Here is a 24,294-nt window from a genome sequence, read left to right as displayed (position 1 = left end):
AAATTAGGGTTAAACCATGTGATAGTAGTAGGCCTGTAGTCATATTTCAATCATTTTAACCAAGCAATACATAAACAGATATACTGTTATTAGGCTACATTATTTTAATAGACCCATGGGTTATGCCACTACAGAGTTGCCCTGGACGAAATGGAGCTCACCTATATCCACTGCTGTACTTGTAGATTAATAGCACACCCTACAGGACCTTTTAAGCAACTGCAAAACATTTTATATAATATGTGAAATATGTGAAAACAGTTATTGATTCTAGGTCAAAGGTTTGCTTTTGAGAATGAGGCAAAACTGCTTTGTCCACTGATCCAAATGTGAATAATGGTAAAATATATTATGCAAAATTTACTTTATTTATGTCATAATGTTGTTATCTAATCAAAAACATGCCTGGGGTTGTGTTTTGTTTCAGTCACACGTTTGAGTAATCCCCCACAGAGGAGGGATCAAGTCGTTGTTTTGCAAGTCTCAAGTTAGTTTCAAGTCTTTAACCTCAAGTCCAAGTCAAATACAGGCAAGACCAAGTCAAGTCTCAAGTCACTGGCCCATGAGTCCAGGTCAAGTCCAAGTTGTTTGCTTTGAGCTTCAAGTCATTTCAAGTCTTTAACCCGAAGTACCAAATATAGTTTATGAGTACAATTTATCTTAAAATTCATATACATTGCAAAAATCTAAAGTCATAGTATATTTATATATGAGTATTTATAGAGTATGTAAGAGTTGTTGAAATTTTATTTTTCCTTTTTAAATGTCTTGACAAGATCTTTGTGTGAATCATGACAGTCAGAATAGAAAGAATTCAGATTTAAAAGTGCTTCTCAAGTCTTCTCAAGTAACAGGGCTCAAGTCAGAGTCAAGTCCCAAGTCTTAGTCCATTTTATCAAGTCAACTCTCAATTCCTAAAATAGTGACTCAAGGCTGACTTGAGTCCAAGTCATGACTTGCAAGTCCCCACTTTTGATCCTCCATTATTAATCTGTCTACATCTCCAAAGCCAAAAATGCTCTGTTCCACCTTGTGATGACACAAAGCGATAGTTTTCAAGTTAACTTTTACCTTTTATTCAGTAGAGATTGGCAATTCCAGGTCTGAAATGAACCAAATGATTCTAGTGAAGATGTATGCACTTTAAAAACACAGTGGGGCACTTCCCGACATCACAAGTTGGAACATAGATTAGTAAATAGAGTAATATAAGCCCGTTAAGTGAATACTATTCTGACAGTGAAATTAAATGTAGTAAATCAGTTCTTTTCACACCAAGTACTACCTAAGAAAATGTGGATTATGTAGCACCAGATTAAACTGTAGTTATAACAGAACTAAAACAGATCTGAACAGGACTACACCCAGTCTGTAATAGGACTAAACCATGAAGTAGTTCTATAAGGTCCAACCCCAGGAAAACTAGAAAGACAGGGGATCTCACATAGCACCAGGGGAATGTAGTGTAAGTTTTAAACCACCTATGTATTTTCTCTCTAAGTGCAACTACTGCATGAAACAAACCAATAAAAAGTTTAAATGTGCTTCACGTTTAATTCAAAACGTAAAATGCATTCACAATTGCTATTTTAAAACATAGTGGTGTGCATAAATAAAATGGAAAGAAAAAAGAAAAAAAACTTGTAAAATGCACCACAGATTTTGTTGCACATTCAACTGAAATCCTGTACATTCAGTTACATTGGTTTGGCAGAGACAGAGACAGAGACAGGAGAGGTCACACAAACGAAAGGAACCAGCCCCGATTAAAGGCCAAACAGAAAAACAAAACTAAGGCAAAAAGTGGTTAGTGTAAACTGTCACTGTGCAAAATCAAAAGACATGAGATGCATAAATGATCAACTGTATTAAAGGTGCACTGTGTAACTTTTCTGTTGGAGGGTCTGTCACCTGTTGTCTCTGTGGAGATGTTCTTGCTTTAAATTTATGGTCTAATCAACTTTTCGTGCATTTGTTGCTATAGTACATGTAACTATACTCTTTGTTTTGTCCTTTCTTAATTAAGTAATGATAAATGAATAAACCACCAGGTCAGATCTGTGGAAAGGCGAGCCCACTCACAGTAAAAATGCAATATGCTTAAGCTTTAAAAACATCTGTAATTGAATAAATGCATTATAGACAGGGGTGTGCAAAAATATCAAAATATCGGTATATCATATCATTTCATGTGATGATACAGTATTGGTATCGTGGGCTGCTGTATCGATATATCGTCAAGAGTATTTTTTGGTATATTTTACTAAATTATTTTGTTACAGAGCTACAGTTTAGAGTTTATTCTAGCTACATGTTTATGTCACATATTTGATATTTTCACTCTTTTGATGATTAAAATGTTTGTGTTTCATATTAACTTTGCACAAAATGTGGTTTAACAAATATTTTTAGTATCACACCCATGATTTTGATTTTATTTTTTATTGAAGTGTATTGAATGGTTTAGAAATATACCGTACGGAATTGAAAGTGCACTGTATCGAGATATGTATTGTATCGTGGCCTATGTATCAAGGTGTGTATCGTATCGGCAACGTCTTTCTGATACGCAGCCCTAATTATAGAAACACAAGTTAATGCTGTACCGTGGAACAGTTCATGCAACGCAATAAAATTTCCAGAGAGACAAGTAAGTGGCAGACTTCCCATCAGTTACGGGAAGTTACATAACGCACCTTTAAAATCCTTCTATATAAGCTATGTCAAAGAACCTGTCAGTTCAATAAAATCAATTTTTTTGCAACCATTATTAAACAAGAAAACAGGTCAGATTTATAAATAAAAAAAAATAAAGCAAATAAAAAAAGTCCCCAAAACAAATGCATAATCCAAAAATAAAAGACAGTTTAAAAAAAAAATGCATCAATTAAGGTACATCCGATTGCAGCCAGTGTATGGCATAGAATAAAAAAACACTAAATGTAAACAAAAATTATTTAGTAAACATCTAGTAAATATTTGAGATTTATGGAATGAAGAACAGAGATTGGTTGGTTAAGAAATACCTAGGGATGCACCGGTCCAACTTTTTCAGTTCCGACACTGATATTTTGACTTTTAAGTATCCGATATCAGTGTAGGGACAGAAAATGTCACTCATTTCCTTAAGATACAGTAAAGCTATTACGAAAGAGATCCAACTGTGTTATGTAATTGCATCCTTCAAATATCTATTGATAACCCGATAGATAACCCTATGTCCTGCCAATCATCATATTATTTTTGCACAGTTTTTCCTTACGACCTCTTGTATATTGCTGAGATTTTATTACATATTTTCTATTTTCTATTGACTTATATGTATACATTTATATAATTATGCCTTATTTGACACCAATCTCTTGCTTACTTATTTAGAATGAATTATTATTACTATTTATATTTTTTACTCTTTGTTATTATATTATTTTGTGATGTGTGAGCTACTGTGTCCAAATAATTTCCCTTGTGGATCAATAAATAATAAAGTCTAACAACTACATATGAATAAAAGTTTAAACATTATGTCACATTCTAGGCCTGTAAATAGTCTTATCAAATCCAATTAAAGGTCCAACCAGGATATCAGATAAAATTTTTCAGATATTCAAAACTAGTATCGTTATCGGTGCATCCCTAGTAAAAAAATGTCACCAAATTAAAACACATTGCACTATAGAGTCCACCCTGATTGAAAAGTCCTCTCCACAGTTAAAACATTAATTACAAATATAGACAGTTCATTTCTTGCTGTTCTCTGGATTGGTGTAAGTAAGTGTCAAAATTAAAACCAATAATAATTACTTTCAAAGCCTAATAACATGAAACTTTGGTGGTAATTTCCCAGTATCATTCAGCTATTAATTTGTGCATATAAACGTGTACTATCAATTAAATTCAAGTGGTTACGTTAAAAAACCCTGAAAAATTACAATACCTACTGTAGTGCAAGGTTCATATTTCAAAATAAAAGCACGTAAGCACTGTACATATTTACAAAGGCTAAAATGCAGTCAGTATACATTCTAAAAAAGGTCACCAAACCTTTCAAATTAAAAGCCCACACACAGTAAGTTCTATTTACATCCATTCAGTTTTTTGACTATTTACACCTTTACTTTGAAGGGCACCAGGCCTAGATTCTTTCACGTAGGCACTTCATCTGTCACCGAAAATGTCAGTTTAAAATTACAACCTTCACTCACACCAAACACTCACCGAATAATGGGAGTTTCTTTCTGGGTTCAAAGTGTCACAGTAAAAGAAGTCGAACTATTTTAGACTATATTTTTCGCTCTTTTTTTTTCTCTTTTGTTTCAAAGTTGTCGCTGAGAGGCCCTTCGCTCTCTCCACATCGCTCTCACCTCTCTGAAGATTAAGGGAGAAATGAAGACAATACTGCACCCTGTCTGTAAGAAAAAACAACAACAACACAGATTTAAGCAAGTGAAGGTGTATAGGTGGGTTTCATATGACATGAAAAGATTCTACAGGCTAATTATACATAATGGCAATTATTATTCATTATTCATTATTTAGAGACAACTGGCTCTTGCCCCACATCTGGTAGTATTACCTCACAATTTAATCTGAAAGAATATACCATATTTGCTTTATTAAGGATGCATATTTTGCAATATGTGTTAAAAATTAGGAGAAAATTAAAAGTAAGGACAATTATCAAGACCAGGGGTGACAAAACTTTTTTCTCTGGGATCCACATTATCGCTCTTGACTGTGATGGGGGGCTGGGGTTGAGTAGGCCGTTTAACAGAATTGATGACCCTGACGATGCAGATTATATTGTTGGAAACCACCACACGTTGTTTACATATCAGACAAACTGCACGGTCCTTACACTGAACAAAAAAAATAACTGGTCGTCCACTGTTCTTTGAAAACTCAGCACCCTCTGTCAAGTTTTTCTATTTTAACACTTGCCATTTTGTTGTCCTAAACTGCACTACAGAACTCTGCGCGTACGTTGACTGTCACCGTTTGATCTTGTGCGTTTGATTTGGCGGCAAATGTAAATACGTCATATAATTCTTTAAATATAAATACTTCATATAAATATAATTTTTAAATTGAAAAATCATCAAAATACAAAATTCAGACGTGTTATTATTTGCCAAAAAGTAATAAAAAAAAATAGGCCATGACAACTTCTGAGGATTGCCTCATAGGGCCAGTTCATGTGGTGGGGGACAGAGGGGCGTGGAGGGCTGGAGTAGTTTGATGACCCCTGACCCCATGTTTTTAATGTTATCTGAAAGTGAAAAGATCCAACCTTCTGGCTTATTTTTCGTTTACAGAAAATAGGCCCTGACAAAGAAAACACATTTCAATTCAGTGTTTTTATATACAAAAATATTGGATTAAATAACAAGATTCAAATATCGAGCGCTATTGCCACCACAGTATTAGTATCACTGAATTATCATCTTAAAATCACTAAATGTACTTACCATGATAACAAAAAAGTAGAACACATGCATCCAGCCCAGCTTGCTCTCGATCAGGGACACCAAGTACTAAGAAGGAAAACACATTGGGTCAAATATACAATACATTAAATGGTCCTATTTTACATAAAACTGATTCTTGTGAGCTTTAAGCCATGTTATAATGTTGTTACCTCATGAAAAACATACCTGGAGTTGTGTTTTATTTATTCACACATGGATGAGCAACCCTGCATTATATTTCGGTCTATATCACCAAAGGTCTCGTGATGTCATGAAGCAGTAGTTTTGAAATTAACACTACCTTTTTTACTTTTGAGTTCACTAGATTTGGGCAATTCCAGGTCTGAAAGTGGAGTATGAAGTTTAAAAAAACAGGATAGCACTTTATGTATTACCACATGACATCACAAGGTGGAATGTTTTCTATTAAACATGTGTGAATGAAACACAACTCTGGGTATTTGTTTGATGAGGAAACAACATTACAACATAATTCAGGAAATAGTGCAAGATGGGCCCTTTAAATAATGCAACAGTGTCAAAGTGTATTTTATATTTACCTGTCCCACGGCGGCTCCGATGCTCCCGGTCCCGTCCACGATCCCTGTGACTGTGGCCAGAGCCTCCTGACTGCCCCGGAGCGCGTCCTGACGACCCAGATCTGCGGAGATGGCTGAGCTGATCATGTTTGAGGGACCTCCAGTGAAGAAACCAGTGGTGGCCAATAACACGGCATTTATGACCTGGTTATTGGGAGAGTCTGTGAAAAGAGATAAAGATAAACAGTTTTATTTTGTGATATTGTGTGTGGTAATACAGTAAAAATATTTCTCATAATACTAACATGACAAAAACAAGGCAAACGTAATTGAACAATAAGAAATAAAGGTCAGAGATAAAAGTGTTGCTATGAAAATATGGAAAATGTAATATATGTAGTAAAAAATTAAAAGTATTATAAAAATGATACAAAAAGTAATAATTCCTATTCCTCTACCCACTGCTTTTACAAACATATTTTAATCATATTTCTGATAGATTTCCACACTATTGTCCGATTATTTTCAAGATAAAAACTATGTAAAAGTTGAATAATAAGAAATAGAGGTAACTAGGGGTGTGCAAAAATATTGAAATATCGATATATCGTATCATTTAATGTGATGATACAGTATCAATTTTGTGGCTGGTGTATCAAGACTATTTTTGGTATGTTTTACTAAAATATTTTGTCACAGAGCTACAGTTTTGTTGCTTGTTTAGAGGAAAGAAATTCCTTTGTGCAACACATTTGACATTTTCACAGTTTTTAAGATTAAAATGTTTGCGTTTCATTTGAACTTTGCACTAGAAGTGGTTTAATAAAGCCTTTTAGTATCACAGCAATGATTAAGCCTTTATTTTTACTGAACTGTATCGAATCAATTTGAAATATATCGTATCAAATCAAAAGTGCACTGTATCGAGGTATGTATCGTATCGGCAACTTCTTAATGATACCCAACCCTAGAGGTGACAGATAAAAACATTGCTATGGAAATCTGGAAAATGTAAGCACTACTGTTTGTCTACAAAATAAATAAAACAAAATATTGGGTATAGTTTAGTATGATAGTCAAAAATGAAAAAAAAAATTAACAAAACAGTACAACACTGCATTTACAGACATATTTTAAATCATACTTGTATTGGATTTCCACACTATTGTCAGCATATTTTCAAATAATAACTTACGGCTAAATCCTCCAAGAGCTCCCATTGCAAACAGCAAACTCAAAGCTAAAACTGGAGACCTCTTCCCCATAAAATCAGATATTAGACCCTGTATTGTTCCACCTGAAAGACAAAAACAAACTTATAGTCATAGTAATACACATACATATTAATTTAAAAGGTTGACTATGTAACTTTTTGTTTGGGGGTCCGGCACCTGCTTGTTTCTATGGAGATGTCATTGCTCTGCCTGGAATGTTCCACAGCGTGACAATAAACAGCTTTACCTTACATTTATTACATTACAGGTGGTTTCATGACTCAAAAATACCAAGAAAAACAGACATTCTGACTCTGAGTGGGGTCACCTCTCCATAGATCTGAACTGTAACTCGGTCTGGCTTGGTCTGCATGAAAATAACAAGGTTTAATACTTTAAAACATTCTAGACAGAGCAATGGCATCTCCACGGAGAAAGGCATTTGTAAAGTTACACAGTGCACCTTTAATCAAACTTAAAGAATAAACAGTATATTAAACACAATAAAACTTTTTGAGCTTACCAATGATTCCTCCAACATCGTACCACACAGACAGACGATCAGCGTCGGCTTCTTTCCAGCCAAAGTTGCTACTCAAGTAAAACGGGAGCCAAAAGAAAAAGGAGTAGTTGACGAGCTTTAAACATGCGTACGCCAGGGAATACTGCAAAACAAAAAACAAAAACATTAAACTCTCACAAAATATGTAACAATAGTTTTTCAGAAGTCAAGGTTAATTCATGATTAAAGGTGAATTATGAAACTTTTCTGGTAGGCTTGGTAGCATCTCCTGCATATCGCCATGGTAATAACTTTTTAAAAAACCTTTATTTAACCAGGAGAGAAATATCGAAAACTCTTTTTCAAGGAGGACCTGGCCAAGTCAGGAGCATTGACAAAGGAACAATACATAGAATCAATAGTTCTGAATTAAATTAAAGTGCAAGAGTCATTTACTTTACTGAGGTAATTCTAGGCAAATCAATAACATTTCCATGGAGACTAGCAGGTGGTGGACCTTTACCAGAAAAGTTACACAGTGTGCCTTTAAAAAATAAATAATAAAAAAGAAAACAACAAAATGAGCATCAGATGAAGAAAAGAGGTAGAGCACTTCTCTGGGTCATAAAAAAAGTAAAAAAAATAGCAGTACAGGCGCTCTACGAGGGTTAAACTGGTAATCTTAACAGAATTGATTGATTATGCCCTGATGAAGACTATCTTACTGGTCGAAACGCAGGCGTCCCTTCAGGCAATACAGGACTTTTAATATATGCAGTCGGAGTGCCTCGGGTTTGTGCCTTTTCCACTTTTACATTTTTCAGTAAGGGTAACTTTCTATTAAACAAATTGAGCATGTTTGATTTCTTACCGGTAACACCCCTGGGAGACAGAAGGCCTGAAAGAAGCCTATAGGTTGAGGGTCCTGGGGTGGTCCTTCGTCACTTTGCTGAATGGGGTGGTCTCTCTGTGCGTAAACCTCCACCTCCACCTCGTCCTCTTCGTCGCTCATCAGGGGTCTGTGACTGTCCGAGTCTGTCTCCACCGGACCCAGGCCCGTCTCTGACTCTGAACTCAAACCTGAAACACAACAAATGTATTTTATTATTTTAGCAATTGTTATACAGTAAGCACAGAGACAGACGACTGTAACGTTTTTGATTAAAGCTGCGTTACTTGATTCTCAAAATGTTAAAGGACAAATTAGGTATTTATAGCCCCTGTAACCATTTTCCATGTATTTGAGCAAAATGTACCAGTAAAGATATATCATATGCAGTATTTTATGTAAGCAGTTCTTGAGGTCAGATATTCACTGTGTACTGTCTGCATTTAATAAAATAAAATGTTTTCTTGTCTAATAATCAGTAAATGTGTGTGTTTTTTATTATTATTTATTAAAGGCAACAAAATATAACATTTAACAAGATACAATAATCAACATAAAAACAGACCACAAAAACATAGAGCAACACCCACAACAAATACAAAATAACACCCCCCGACCACACACCGACACAAATTTAGTTAAATAAAACAAAAGTAATGTGGTAGTGTAGCATAAACACACCGCTATGCCCGCTTACATTGATATATTCCTTTCCTTTTCTGTCTCTTTCTCCCCCCATTTTTAAATAAACATTTTTAGTTCCTATACTTAAACTAATATTATTTTCACCATCATCATTTCCTTTCATCATCTTTTACTATGTCAACAGCTCTAAAAGTTGAGAAAAGTGCTTGTAAAGTCATTATGGTGAAAAATTGGGATGCAGGTAACAGATAAGTGCGGAATAAGTCTGAACCACTGCAAACAGTTTAAAACATTTTGCATAAAAATGACATAAGATCTGACGTTATCTACATTGTATTTGTCAAACTTTAACACACATGGGTTTAGTTAGGGCAGATAGCATCCTAGTGTGCAACCCACAAGCTAAAAATATTCAGTTCTTTCAGAGAAGTACATACCCACTTCCTTTGGCGATGTGAGGAGGCCGAAGAAGACCACAATCCCACCGGCAAACTGCACCACTGACGTCACCAGGAAGGCATACTGGACAAAAACAGATACAGGTCAGAGGGTATAGTAGATCTGGGTGATATGTTCTCAGTTGATAATAGCTTTTGTTACACTTGATCTTGACTGAAAATTATTGTTGAAAGCCATTTTTATTAGTTTTTCATATATTTTCCTAAACCAAGTGAACTCTGAACTCCAAACCAAAATGCTTTTACTGACAGAAAATTGCCTATGGACCTACAAAATTAAATTTCCCAAGCTTATATCAGTGATGATTACAAATGCCTGAATCTTAGTCTTAGTTTTCATTTTAAGGAAACTTGTTATATCTTTTTATAGTGTTGTCACGATAGTAACATCTCAATTTTGATATTAAGAAACAGACTCAATACTCAATTCTGATTCTGATAATGCAATGATAATAAAAAAAACTCATTTTTTAGACAATAGAATGTAATTTTCAACATTATATCGAGAGATTTTCTTTTATATTACCATGTTCTTATATCTGTGTAATCCCTCAGTGGTCCAGGAAGGTTCCACAGTGGTCCATGGGCGTATACTAGGCTATGTGCTTTTACACTTGATCTGGTACATCTTAAGATCATTCTAAACCTACTCAGGAAAGCTTAATTTTTGTCCTGTGAATTTAACTTTCTTAGTATTGATACAAGCTCACATTAGTATGTAGTTTCAATACTAGTTTTATCAATTAGTATCTGATTTTTTTATAATTTTGACAAGCCTGTCTATATATCTAATATATATTACTTTACCTCATAGCCATACTTCAAAACACTAGAGGCCAGAAATGCACCAAGGATGTTTCCGACAGAAGCACAGGCGCTCCACAGACCAAAGATGAAGCCACGCCTGGAAAACAAATGAATCATTGTTAAGCTGTTGTTTAGTTTAGTTAGTATGTTTAGTTATGCTAAGGTTTGCTTCTAGTATACAAGATTTTGTGGTGGTTGTGTAAACACAGCCACCTCCTTAACTTAATTGTTCTTCTATTTCCATTTGAACTCATTAGTCTGTCTAAAACGACCTATCTGATGCACTCAAGAACAAACTGGGAATGACGATGGTACAAAGAGACTGGGGGAGATGAGAAAAAAAAATCCACGTATCTATAAATGCGATTTTTTCAGATACTTGGAAAAAAAAAGTGCATATCAGCCAATATAAGTTTGGCATCAATACATCACTCATACTTATGCACTATATTGTACTTTAGAACTAGGGGTGTTGAAAAATATTATATAAATTATAATATAAATATCGATACATTGTTCATTTGATGATACAGGGGGCTGCTGTATTGATATATCATCAAGAGTATTTTTTGGTATATTTTACTAAATTATGTTGTTACAGTGCTACAGTTTTGTCATTTGTTCAGAGGATGGAAACTCATTTATGCGACACGTTTGACATTTTCACTGTTTTGAGGATTAAAATGTTTGTGCTTCATATGAACTTTGCACAAGAAGTGGTTTAACAAAGATTTTTAGTATCACATTCACGATTTAGTGTTTTTTTTGTTTTTTTTTAATGAATCATATCAAATGGATTTGAAATATATTGTATCAAATTGAAAGTGCACCGTATCGAGGTATGTATTAGCTTCTTAATGATACCCAGCCCTATTTATTATAACATTTGCTTTTATAATCTTTTATATGGGTACATGTGAAAATATTACATTATATACTACACATAACCAAACTATAACCAAATTTCTCTTGGCCCTTAGGCTTCCAGGTAAAATTTAGAGCGATTTGGTTTTTAAACTCTACCCTCCCATTGATGTACATTGGAATATTGTGTGATTTTAGTATTAAAATGTTTGTATTAACCTGCTCTACATTATCCTTGAGTTTAACTGAGCTATTTTGTGGCTCCAAATTCGCTCCTGTAACCATTTGTCACACTCGCTTAGTCCACTTCTTTATACAGTCTATGGTTCCAACTAAGTCAGTTCTCTGAATGAAACAAAGCACAACTCCTGGTTTGTTTTCTATGAGGCAACAGCATTATAACATGTCTTAAAGCTCACAAGAGTCAATTTTGTGTAATATTGGACCTTTAAGGAAAACACCCTTTATATTTACAAAAGACTGTTGTAGCTGTTGTAGCTCCAGCTAAGTCCGTTCTTTATGGGCAGACTGTGCTCAAATAAAGGTCAGATTAAAGTCTAACAAAGCCTCAGACAGAGCGGAGTCTACAGTTAGCATCACATCACCAGATAATGTTGAGGACCTCAGATGCAAATTATCAATAAACAGCATTCCTATAATTTCATTACAGTTCTATGTCTATGTTTTAGTGTTTTATTGTAAGGATAGATTTAAAGTTCTTTTATTGGTTTATAAAGCTCTTAATGGTCTTAATCCTATTTATTTATCTAATCTGTTTTTATCATATGAGCTTCTCAAACTCTCAGGTCCTCAGGTCTCATCTTTTAACTGTCCCAAGAGTCCAAACTAAAACTCATGTTGAAGAGTCATTCAGCTTTTACGGCCCCCATTTGTGTAAGAGTCTACCTGAGGTCTGCTGCGAGTGTTCATATTTTTAAAAGTGAACTCAAAACTTATCTTTTTAATTTAGCTTTTAATTGAAACTTTTACTTGTATTAAAATTATTATTATTATTAAATTAAATTATGATTACTATTTTACTTAGTCTCCATCTAATTTTAGCTCTCCATTTTTAATTTTTACTCTAACCTTTAGGAGCTTTATGTTTATGTTTTATGTTTCTGTTTAAATTGTTGTATATATGGACAAAACAATGGGGTGGGGTTGCTGTTGTTTTTAATTATTGTAATTTTTCTGTTGCATGTGAAGCATTTTGTGCTACATTTCAAATGTATGAAAAGTGCTATATAGATAAAGTTTGATAGATTGATAGATTGATTGATATTGTGCAACAGACAAGTTCCCCTTGAACATAACATCTTTCAAAGTCAATATTTACAAAGAAAGAAATCAATTAACACCAGTGTTCATCTTTGGCTGCGTCTCATTTCTCTTTCCTTGCTTCCTTTTCTTTGATTCCTCTCCTCGATCCTCCATTTTTCAGCTGTCAATCAAATGTGTCGTAATAAGTAGTGTCCCAAAGAAAACCATGGAAGAAAGGAGTAAACATGAGACATCAGATAAAATAATCAAACTTTATTGGTCTCAGTGAGGAGTTTATATCCTCTCTCCTCCCTGTGTCTCCTCTGTAGGCAGGACTTTGACCGCCACGTTTTTGCCGAATTGAGGAGAAAGAAGCGAGGAAAGAGAAACGAGACACGGCCACTGTCAATTCCACGCTCCAAAGGAAACAAAAATAAAACTCACCCGCTCTTCCCAAACCAGTTTCCCATCACAGCCACCACACAGGGCCAGACCGCAGACTGCAGGAGCCCATTGAGCACCCACAGCCCACAGTACAGGTACACATTATAGATCTTCAGCCATTCTGTTACTGTGCCAAACAAGAACTCCTAAAAACACACACAGTTATGAGTCAATTTTTACTTTCACTCTTATCAAAACATCAATGGCATATTTGTTACAGTAGTTCAAGGGTCAGTGTGCTCACGACTCCGGCTGCATGAAGATTTGTGATTAGATTTGCAATTTACGTTCTAAATAAAAGGGCCCATATTATGCTATTTTGTAATCTACGATCATGTTTTTTCCTCATTAAAACCTATCTGGAGTTGTGTTTTGTTTCATTCACACATGTTTAACATGCTAAATGCAAGAAGTGCTCCACTGTGTTTTTAAACTCCATACACCTTCACTAGAAACATATGGATCACTTGAGCCGTGGAATTGCCAATTTCTATTGACCAAAAGCAAAAAGGAGCTGTTAACTTGAAAAGTAACGCTTCATAACATCATAAGGTTGAACAGAGCATTCTGAGCTTTCGAGATCTAGACAGCCTGATGATAAAGGGTTACTGAGACGTGTAAATGAAACAAAACACAACTCCAGCTATGTTTTTCATGAGGTAACAGAATTACAAAATGACTAGGCGCTCACATTTTGTGCAGTATGCGACTTTTAGGGATTCTACAAACTGCTAAATTAACAGAAAAGTAATGCATTTCTGAACACTGCACACATTTGCGGAGGTTGAAACTATAAAGACTAAGGCTGAACGATTTTAAGAAAACACTGAAGTGTGAATTTTCTGGCAGATATTGCGATTTTGATTTCATCAACAATTTTTTTCAAGTCAAGTTTCAGTGCACATAAACATCATAAACTTACATCATACCAACTGTGACTCGTCCTCTCTAACACCACTCTACAAACATTTCCTGTACTCCGCTTTCCTTTCTTTCAATATACATTGAGTAATAATATATTTAATGCAGCTTTGCGCACATTTGTTTACGCTTTACAGAAACAAAACTTAAAACCACATGGATAATTTGCATAACAATAATAAACTATAAGCTGAAAAAAAAACAGCAGGCTCCTTGTGCCCTGATGTGGTCAGCCTCTGTCAGACTAAAGGACACAACTCAGTGGAATATGTGTGTTCTCTCTGTGACAGAGGATGTGCTGATGATGGTGAGTGTTAATTTCTATTATTATCTAACTGAAATCACAACTGTGAACTGTTATAATGGCCAAACCACAAAGGCTGTTTGGTAGAATGTTTTCTGTCTGTATTAAGGCTGAACGATCTATTGCGATCTCAGACAACACAATTTTGGGAGCATCAAAGCCACATTTTTTTTGCAATGCTCCTAAAGTCCAATTTATGGATTTATGGATCTGCATCGAGGTCTATGCACCGTGAAGGAATTCACCGCCACAATGAGATGAGGCTCGGATTGAAACCTGGCATTTGTGTAAAGTTTAACATGAATCATCTCCAACACGACAGAAGCACAGAACAGACTCACCACTATAGCTGATCCACAGAGGCCCACACACAGAACATAACGGAGATTGACTCTGTCTCCGATCACACCGCTCAGGTACAGGCCCTGGAAGGTCAAACAACATAATAACAAAAATATTAATACAAGATAATGGAGAAGCTGTAATAGACATTTTAATTGGGAAAACTGCATTGTTTTCTACCCACCACAGCGTATGAAAACAGGAAGATAGAGTCCAGTGCTCCAAGAAACAAAGTGGCCTCCTGCTCATCTGCAAACAGGTGATTGTCCTCCCAGGTCTAAAATAATAAAATCAACTTTAGATTTCATGCTCAACTGTTGTATTTCGCTATGGATCTTAAAGGTGCACTGTGTAACTTTTCTGGTCTGCTGGTCTGCAACCACACTATGACATTAAAAACTAATCTGTCTTACATTTATTCAGTTACAGGTGTTATTTATTGCTCAAAAATATCTTCAAAAACATCCATTCTTATTGTGAGTGGGATCGCCTCTCCACAGATCTAACCTGTAATTTGGCTTGCAAGTCTCCATGGAGATTCTCAAGTTTATGGCCATACTGTGGAACATTCTAGGCATATCTCCATGGAGACAAGCAGGTGACGAGAGAACCTCCAGCAAGGCAAGTTACACAAATGCCTATGACAGATTGAACTACTCATTTTACAAAAACACAATTAACATTATATTTAAGATTTAAAAAAACAAAAAACAAACAAAAACATTCACACTTGTTTTCCCAATTTTGTCATTTTTTAGGGTTTTCCAAAACTGTTACCAAACAAAAACTCCTCCTAAAGTACACAGAAATGATTATCTGACAAATACAAATACAACAAAACACCTTTATTTTGTTGAAATCATGTTTGAAGCCTCAGACAAAATGTGTTTCTTGTGTGTAAATTGTGCTGAACTTTTGGATAGAATTCAACGTCATTTCCACTTCCTGTGATGTTTAACATATTACCCAACTTTTCTTCACAAACTGCTTCTTGATTGATGTAATTTATTCTTACAACAGGTATTATCCCACCAAATTAAGTCAAAACTACTTTCATACACACTTTGAATGAATGCAGATGCTGTCGGTTTATACCTCAGATGGAGAGAAGTTAGGAGAAGTGCCATTTTGCAGAGTCGGTGTCCACTGAGCCGAGATACTGACTTTCACGTTGCTGAATGTTTTCCTGGATGAGTGTAGCAGCACATAACTGAAAACAGAAAGCATAAAGTCAAACATGAGTCAAAACACATCTGGCCACAACAGAGCGGTCTCAGTCTCGTTTTGAGGATGTGAGAAAACTGCAGGAATAAAATAATATATTTTACGGTCATGAGGTCATATTCTGGACATAAACGAGTTCTGTCCAGTTAAACTCATTAAAAGGGCCCATATTACTCTATTTTCTGATTTGTGTTATAATGTTTCCTCATCAAAAACACACCCAGAATTGTGTTTTGTTTCATTCACTCATGTTTAACACACAAACCTGTTCTTCTCTCGAACAGAAAACACTCTGTTCCAGCCTGTGATGTCAGTAATACAGGAAGTGCTCCAGCGTGTTTTGAAACTCCACCTTCACTAGAATCATTTAGCTCATTTCAGCCCTGGAATTGCCAATCTACACTGAATAAATGGTAAAACGTGGTTGCTAACTTGAAAACTACACGTTGCAACAGAGCATTTTGAGCTTCGGATACATCGACATCCCAACAATAAAGGATTACTCAAACTTTGTGAATGAAACAAAACACAACTGCAGGTCTGTAACAAAAGCTCACAAGAGTCAAGTTTACGTAACATAAGACTTTTAAGATAAACCCGCAACTGGAGGCAACAGTGAAGTGGAACAGAATGTGATTTCAATGGGGAATTTGGGACTAACCGCAGAACATCATAAAATAAAATCCTTTTGGCAAATGAAAAAACAACCACGTACAAGAAAGCAACATCAGACCATGGTTAGAAAACATGAACACAGTGTATTTGTTTATCTAACAGAAGACAATTATACACACAACACTTTTGATGAAGGCGAAGTCTTGAGTTTTAATTCATAACATCCTTTTCCATCCTTCTTTGCAAAGCTCAGATATCATGGAGGCTTGTATTTCCCTGCGTAATGCAACTAAGAACATCAAAATTGTAGAAATGAGTAGTTATTTATTATTACCACCTAATCTCTTGATCTCATACTAATTCTGATAAAGAGCAAAGATCATTAAGTTATAAACAGTATATAAAGCTATTCAGGAAAAGTCAGTTGGTCTTTTTGTGTTATTTAAGTTATCTGAGTACTGATACTTTTGACAAGTTGATAACCTCGACACAAACTAGTCCAAGGTAATGATTGTAATATTAGCTGTACCTGTATTATCTGTAAAAAGGGGACAACATATCGACTTAAACGCACAGTTTTCTGCTGACTGACAGAAATTGAGACCAACCGTTGCTTTGATAAAGTAAACATGACATTGGCCCCGAGGAGTCTCACACAAATATTGACCTCTATTTTAACTGAAAAGAGAGAAGGGGCTGTTTACAATGACGGTTAAACAACTGCCTAATGAATATTTTTTGTTTGGCTTTTTGGAAATGAATGAACAATAAATAAACCAAGAAATACATCTGACATTGGCTTAAACACACTTCTTCTTTAAAGTGCCCATTTTACTCCATTTTGTGATCTATGTCATAATGTTTCCTCATCGCAAACGTACCTGGAGTTGTGTTTTGTTTCATTCACACACGTTTAACACACAAACTCTCAAAGTGAAACCTCTCTGTTCCACATTGTGATGTCAGGTGGTAATACAGGATGTGGTCCGCTTTGTTTTTAAACTTTCCGCCTTGTACCTGCCACTCAAGAGATGGAAAAGAACATTTTGAACTTTTGAGGTGATATAAACAGACTAATAATAAAAGTGTTACTCAAACATGTGTGAATGAAACATGATACAACTCCAGGTATGTTTGCAATGAGATAACATCATAACATGGTTTATAGATCACAAGAGTCAATTTTATGTCATATAGGACCTTTAAAAGACTAAGCAAATTAAAGAGCACGGGTCGTTTCCTTGTTTCCCGTATACTCTACAATCTAAAAAGAGTCTACAACTTAAACCTTGACTTGTACATGTGGCAATCTTTAAATAGTCTGACCCGACCTGATGTAACCCTGGACCTTTCACCCAAATTACAAGCTCAAAAACATAGAGACCATTCTGTACATACTTTCACAAGTCAAAAGGGCAGCGCAATATATCGCTATCAAAGCAAAAACGCAATTTGATTTGGAGTAATAAAATCGTAAAGTCTGATAATTCTTATCTTTTTATAGAAGAATCTTGTTTATATAGGTCTAAATTACAGGTACAACATGTTCTGAAATGCATGGGATTCTTGTATTAGTCAGGACTAATCAGTTCATATTTCAGTCTTGTCTCAAATGTTAATGATCCTGGAGTTGTTTACAATATACACTATGAACACAATTCGGCTTTTTAAACATATATTGCAAAACATGTCCAAAAAAAAAAAAAAAAAAAAAAAAACACAATTTGAATTTTTCTTATTTTGGCAGCCCTTCAAAAAATAATCCTAATATAGTAGGTATGTTGGGCCAGTCACAATATTAAATTTTGAAGTTCAATATATTGCTGAAGTAGATACAAAAGATAAATTATAATATTTAAACCATTTATGCCACTGATACAAAACTCCAAGAGCACATTAAACCACTAAATGTACAATATTGTTAAAAAACAAACTTGAGCAGCAGCAGAATGAAACCCTTAAGTATTTAGTTTGCATCTGTAATTAGTCAAGGAAGTTATTAATTCAGTCTTTCACGGTTTAAAGTGCACTATGTTACTTTTTGGTTGGGGGTTTGTCACCTGCTTATTTCTATGGATGTCACTGCTCTTCCTGCAATGTTCCACAGTATGACATTAAACTGCTCGACCTTACATTTATTCAATTACAGGTAGTTTTATACCTAGAAAAACAGGCATTCCGACTGTGAGCAGGGTTGCCTCTCCATATATCTGACCAGTAACTTAGGCTAAATCCCAGTACACCCCTTGGCCATGCCACGTTCCCCTACCCCTCCATTTGCGCGTTCAAGTGTAGGAGTAGGGCTGTCCCAGTTACCGTTATGACAGAGGGGTAGGGGAAAGTGGTAGGGTTATACACCCCTCCAAACGAAGATTTTTCAGAGGCACACTCCAAACGGAGAAGTATGAGCAATTTTCCAGAATGCCTTGTGAATCACCGACAAGATGACTGCTACTACGACCACAGAGACCAAAGAAGTTCACAAATGTAGTGTAGTAAAATAAACGCTATATTGTCTTAAGTTTAATGTTGTTCCAATGCGTAATGGTAATTTTCTTCATAGAAAGCACACACACAAAAAACCCCACAAGTACTATGTTCAGTAGTGTAACATTATTTGTGACTTGCGTGATTGGTTGATGCACGAAACTGAAGTTGTGCATGAATTGCGAGCCCACGCAAGAGAGACCACCACAGTTGTAGACGGCAGGCGGAGACGACTGATGGCGTATTTGATTGTTAAAGGGATGTCCCAATTCGTAGGGGTTTACTTTCAACCCCTATTCCTTGTTGCTTAGTTTCAAGGGGCAAGGGGCAAAGGGTAGAAATTAGAAATGGGATTGGCCCTTAGTCTGGTCCATGAAGATAGAAAAATGTAATACCATACTGTGAAACATCCCAAACAAAGCACTAACAGGGACGGACACTCCAACAGAAAAGCAACACAATGCACCTTTAAATGATATCGTATAGCCAAACAAACCCCACAAATTTCCCAGTAATGCAAAGAAAGTGTACACATGATAAATACTGACCACCAAAATACATTGATCCTGCTTTCATATACACAACGATAAGTCCATATAATAATTATCGTGACAGGCCTAATGTATGTTGACTGTCTTACCTGAAAAAAGTGAGACAGAAGGTGATGAGGTGGTGGTGTGTGTACTGTGACTGGGAGCCACAGCACGAGGGAGGCATCACCGGAGCAGGAGGGGGGCGCTGTGGGCGACCGGGACAGAAGCAGGACGGGTCTGATCCACTACGATGACCGAGACATCTCCATGGCAACGGTGAAGCTAGAATAAAAACACAATTATAATCTGGTTATATGACACTACGAGGGCTGCAATTTGTGTCAAATGGTGTGAAATAGATTAGAGATGGACAATTATGTGGGTTATTTAAGGGCAGATGCTGATATAGATCGTTTTGAATGCAGAGTAACTGATGGTCGATAAGATCTGCTGATATTTTGGGCCATATTTCGTACCACAAACCCATCAGAGAGCAGTGTAATCACGTTTTTCGCAGTTATCTCATTCAAATAAAGCTTTATGCAAGTTCTTTATGCAGCACGTTGGAGAAAACAAAATATCGACCTTTGCTGAAAACTTAAGGCATATTGCTGATATGCTTAACAGTGCAAATATCAACCAATATATTGACGAACTGAACTGAACTGAATATTGGTCTATCCTTAAAATAGACACAAACAAACACATGATTCCAGAGGGAATGCAACTGAAGGCAACAAGTGAAGTGGAACATAATGTGATTTCAATGGGGAATTTGGGATTAACCGCAGAGCATCATAAAATAAAACCTTTTGGCAAATGAAAAAAACAACCACGTACAAAAAATCAACATCAGACCATGGTTAGAAAACATTAACGCATTGCATTTGTTTATGGAAGAACTAGTAGGGATGTGAAAAAATATCGATATATCGTATTGTTTCATGTGATGATACAGTATTAAAATCATGAGATGCTGTATTGATATATCGCCAAGAGTATTTTTATGGTATCTTTTACTAAATTATTTTATTAAAGCGCTACAGTTTTGTTGCTTGTTCAGAGGAAGGAAACTTGTTCATGCGACACATTTGACATTTTCACTGTTTTGTTGGTTAAAATGGGCGTGTTTTATATTCACTTTGCACAAGACATGGTTTAACAAAGACTTTTAGTATCACAGCCATGATTTAGAAATTATTTTTTATTGCACCATATCGAATTGATTTGAAATAAATCGTATTGACTTGAAAGCTTAATGTATCGAGATATGTATCGTATCGGCAACTTCTTAATGATACCCAGCCCTACTTTTGATGAAGGCAAAATCTTGAGTTTTAATTTTTTACTGCAAAATCTTAGAAATGTTCTTTAAGTTTTATAACATCCTTAAGCTCAGATATCATGAAGGCTTAAGAACAACATTTACATTTCCCTGTGTAAAGCAAATAAAAACATCAATATGGCACCTTATTTACTGTTCGAAATACTGAAATTCTTGGCAGTTAGCAACCCTCGAAAACAAGTTATTGTATTTAACATTTGTCAGTACATAGCTGTGTCCATTGTAGGGATGTAACGATATCCAAATCTCACAGTACGATAGCCATGTTTTCCATAGACCAAGTATCAATGTGTGGCGCTCCTCCCCCTGATCAGACGGCGACTGTAAGGCGCGCCAGTAGTTTGCTCATACAAATTATGTTAGTTTAAGACCTGTATTTTAAATTTCAAATTGAGAATTACTTACCAAAGTTGATGTTAAAGTTTAGCTTTTACCTGAACTTAAGATTCTTTGACATTCAAGAAATTAATTACAAAAAAGTTAATCTTAAGGTTTTTATTTCAGATACTTTCAAATACTTCAGAAACTCAAGACCTATAGCTCAACCAATATAATAACTTGTTCTTGTATTTAACTTTTTTTGGTAAAATAAAACAAATAGTATAATAAAACAATGATATAATAATACATATAAAGTACTATAATTAGATATAAGAAATTACTAAAGGGTCTATGGATGGGAAACACTGTATTATCATGAGCTGCATCTCACTGTATGATTGATGTTTATTACGACATTTTGGAAAAGCTGATAAAATTGTAAAAAAGGATATTTCTTGCTTTTAAAACACCTTGACAAGACTTTGGTGTGAATCATCACTGACATAATCCTCAAAATTAAAGTAAAATCATATTTCTTCATGTTGTTTATGCTGAAATGAATCGTGGGATATGTAGTTTTCTATGTTTATCAGCTGTTACTACTATAAAACCAATATTTTGGTTATTGTTACATCCCTACTTGATTATGGATTTCTTAACATTCTGATAACACTGCAGTACATTTGACTAAACAGTTAACCTCTCTTATTGATTCAAACAAACAGCAGCAGGACAGTATATGTTACCACTGATGATCTCTCATGTAATAGTTTTAATATCATGACTGCCTGATTAACCTGGGGGAGAATTTGTTGGTTTTGCCTCAGTAAAAGATCCCCTAAAATCGCACAAAGCCAGTAGTGTTCCACAGTAATTCCACAGGTAAAAGCCTGAATGACTGGTTTTCTTCAGCTATTCTCATCAATGGGGCCTCTGTACCCAGCACCCCAGTCTCCTCCAGGACAGAATTTGAGTGCACAGCTTGGATAATTTATAATGTAATAATTACATTTCTTGCCATAGTGTTAAACAGAATAGTACACACATTATACTTTCATTACAAGTCCAGCCTGTGTACAATTATTTGCAGGTCATTCATACTTATTTACTAACCTGTGGATACTTGTATTGTTGTTGATATAATGAATTTCTTTCTAAATCTAAAAAGTATCTATCTCTCTATCTATCTCTCTATAAAAAGAAGGTGCAGTAGAATGTAAGGATTATTTTCTACTTTTTTATTTTAACTTGCACATATACATTTATATAATTATGCCTTATTTGACACCAGTCTTTTGTCATTTTTGCGGCTTATCTTGAATTTACTATTACCATGTATATTTTTGCTCTTTGTTATTACAATATATTGTGATGTGTGAGCTCCTGTGTCCAAATAAATAAAACGTGTCCCTTGTGGATCAATAAAGTTTGTCTAAATCTAAGTCATTATACTTTTTGTGGCATGATTTAGTACAGAAATATAATTAAAAACAAGAAAATGTAATAGCTTTCATTGACAATAGATTAGTAAACACATTAATAGCTAATGCGATATCATTATTGCAGAGTAAAGGGATGTGAGAAGAAATTTAAGGGACTAGAGACATGAAACTACTGGAGACCACAGTCACTCCATTGGTAAAGGTGTAATTATGTAATAATATAATGCACTATTGTGGTTAGCTCATAGAATACAAGTGCATATTACATAAGACACCCATACTAGGTTAGGATATATACTTAAACAGTGAATTGTATCGTTGTTGGTTGCATTTTGCACGTATCTGCGTTTGCACATCTCCAGTGAAACCAAGACACGCAAGCATAAGGTACAACACACAAAACCACGGTGACACATCTGACAAATCTCGCATTTTCCGTGGATGTTGTCGTCTCATCTCAAATACTCAAGTCGCTACAGTAACAAAACAAATCAATTTTAATTCTACAGATGAATCTAATAAAAATAAGGCTTACCTTTTGGTTAAACAGAGGCTGCTGGGCTCGCGCTCCGGGTGGTGTTTACTGTGCGCTCCTCTGTCTGTTTCTTCGTCCACGTGACCCGCGCGTCTCTGACTCTCTGCTGCCCCCACAGGACAGGAGTGGACACACGGAACAGTTAGACACACTCAAGTGCCACCCTGGATTATGTTTCAAAACAGAAATATTGTGTAAGTATGTTCGCTCGTATTTTGCTGCTAATTTTTTTTCTCTCTTTTTACCTATGGGCACATTGACCACCATCCTTCTCCTGCTCCCTTATAAGGAACTAATAAATGTAGGGTGACCAGGTGTCCCATATTTACCAGGGACAGTCCCAGTTTTGAGCCTCATGTCCCCTGTCCCAGCAGATTTAGCCAAAACCAGTGATTTGTCCCAGTATCATACAATAAATGTCCCAGGTGTCCCTATTTTTGACCAATTTGATCTAAACTAGGACAAAACTAAGACTAAACCAGGACTGCGTCAGGTCTAAACCAGGACTAAAACAGGAGATCCACAATTTTTGACTAATCTGATCCCTGCCAACAGTAAAGGGAAGTTTAATTTGTAATTTTTTTTAGCCAAAATACAGAAAATCGTGTTTGCCAATTACAATAAATAAATAAATAAAATAAAATAAAATATGACTGACATGAGAATACACAATGTTACACTTATTTATTTATTTTTTTTAACAAATGTATTTATACCAACCATCCCAACTCGACTGTGTCCCAGTTAAGTAGACATATTTTCTGGTAAATAAAAGGGTCATTGGAATAGTACTCATGATAAAATAAGCTATAGAAGCAATTAACCTGTCATTCTTTTATTAAAATGCACACAATCTAATTTGTACATCTTTTTTATAAGAACTTTTGGAGACCTCCACGTTGGAAATGGAAATGGCAGTTGTGATGAACAATAAACCATAAAGTGTAGCTTTGCAGTTCAGGAAAAAGCAGTCTTGTTTAGTGAGATGAACCAAAACATATCAAAAAGACGCCATCTGGAGGATCTGAACAGGCATTACATGTACACGCTTACTGTGGCGTATCCCTAAACATGAAAACAAGCGGGTACTTCAACCTGTTACTGGACCAGTAGTAATAGCTCCATTTTAACG

The 24,294-nt window shown here is 35.4% G+C and overlaps 1 protein-coding gene across 1 annotated transcript; it reads right to left on the bottom strand.

Moving 5' to 3' along the window:
- Nucleotides 1-1,534: 1,534 nt before the first annotated feature.
- Nucleotides 1,535-23,252, bottom strand: slc37a3 (solute carrier family 37 member 3). Its single transcript, XM_055153910.1, has 14 exons — nucleotides 23,163-23,252; nucleotides 19,627-19,801; nucleotides 15,756-15,870; nucleotides 14,845-14,937; nucleotides 14,660-14,743; nucleotides 13,094-13,239; nucleotides 10,523-10,619; nucleotides 9,695-9,779; nucleotides 8,595-8,803; nucleotides 7,745-7,886; nucleotides 7,203-7,304; nucleotides 6,029-6,228; nucleotides 5,469-5,534; nucleotides 1,535-4,409 (listed from the first exon to the last, which is right to left on the bottom strand). The coding sequence occupies exons 2-14, from the start codon at nucleotides 19,701-19,703 to the stop codon at nucleotides 4,317-4,319; spliced, it is 1,509 nt and encodes a 502-aa protein (XP_055009885.1). The 5' UTR covers nucleotides 19,704-19,801; nucleotides 23,163-23,252; the 3' UTR covers nucleotides 1,535-4,316.
- Between the last annotated feature and the right edge of the window lie 1,042 nt (nucleotides 23,253-24,294).

This window comes from Boleophthalmus pectinirostris, unplaced genomic scaffold, assembly GCF_026225935.1.
Source record: "Boleophthalmus pectinirostris isolate CB_2022bp ecotype Guang Dong unplaced genomic scaffold, ASM2622593v1 HiC_scaffold_18, whole genome shotgun sequence".
In the NCBI taxonomy this organism is placed as follows: Eukaryota; Metazoa; Chordata; class Actinopteri; order Gobiiformes; family Gobiidae; genus Boleophthalmus; species Boleophthalmus pectinirostris.
Note: the sequence above shows the minus strand (reverse complement) of the source record. Positions and strands in the feature narration are given on the sequence as shown.

What these genes read in the sequence shown, in the direction of transcription:
- slc37a3 (XM_055153910.1), bottom strand. Translation starts at nt 19,703, where the DNA reads ATGCCTCCCTCGTGCTGTGGCTCCCAGTCACAGTACACACACCACCAC. An exon ending in CTAACTTCTCTCCATCTGAG is followed by an intron (nt 14,938 to 15,755) that starts GTATAAACCGAC and finishes TTATTATTTTAG; the next exon opens with ACCTGGGAGGACAATCACCT. An exon ending in GTCTCCCAGGGGTGTTACCG is followed by an intron (nt 7,887 to 8,594) that starts GTAAGAAATCAA and finishes TTTGTTTTGCAG; the next exon opens with TATTCCCTGGCGTACGCATG.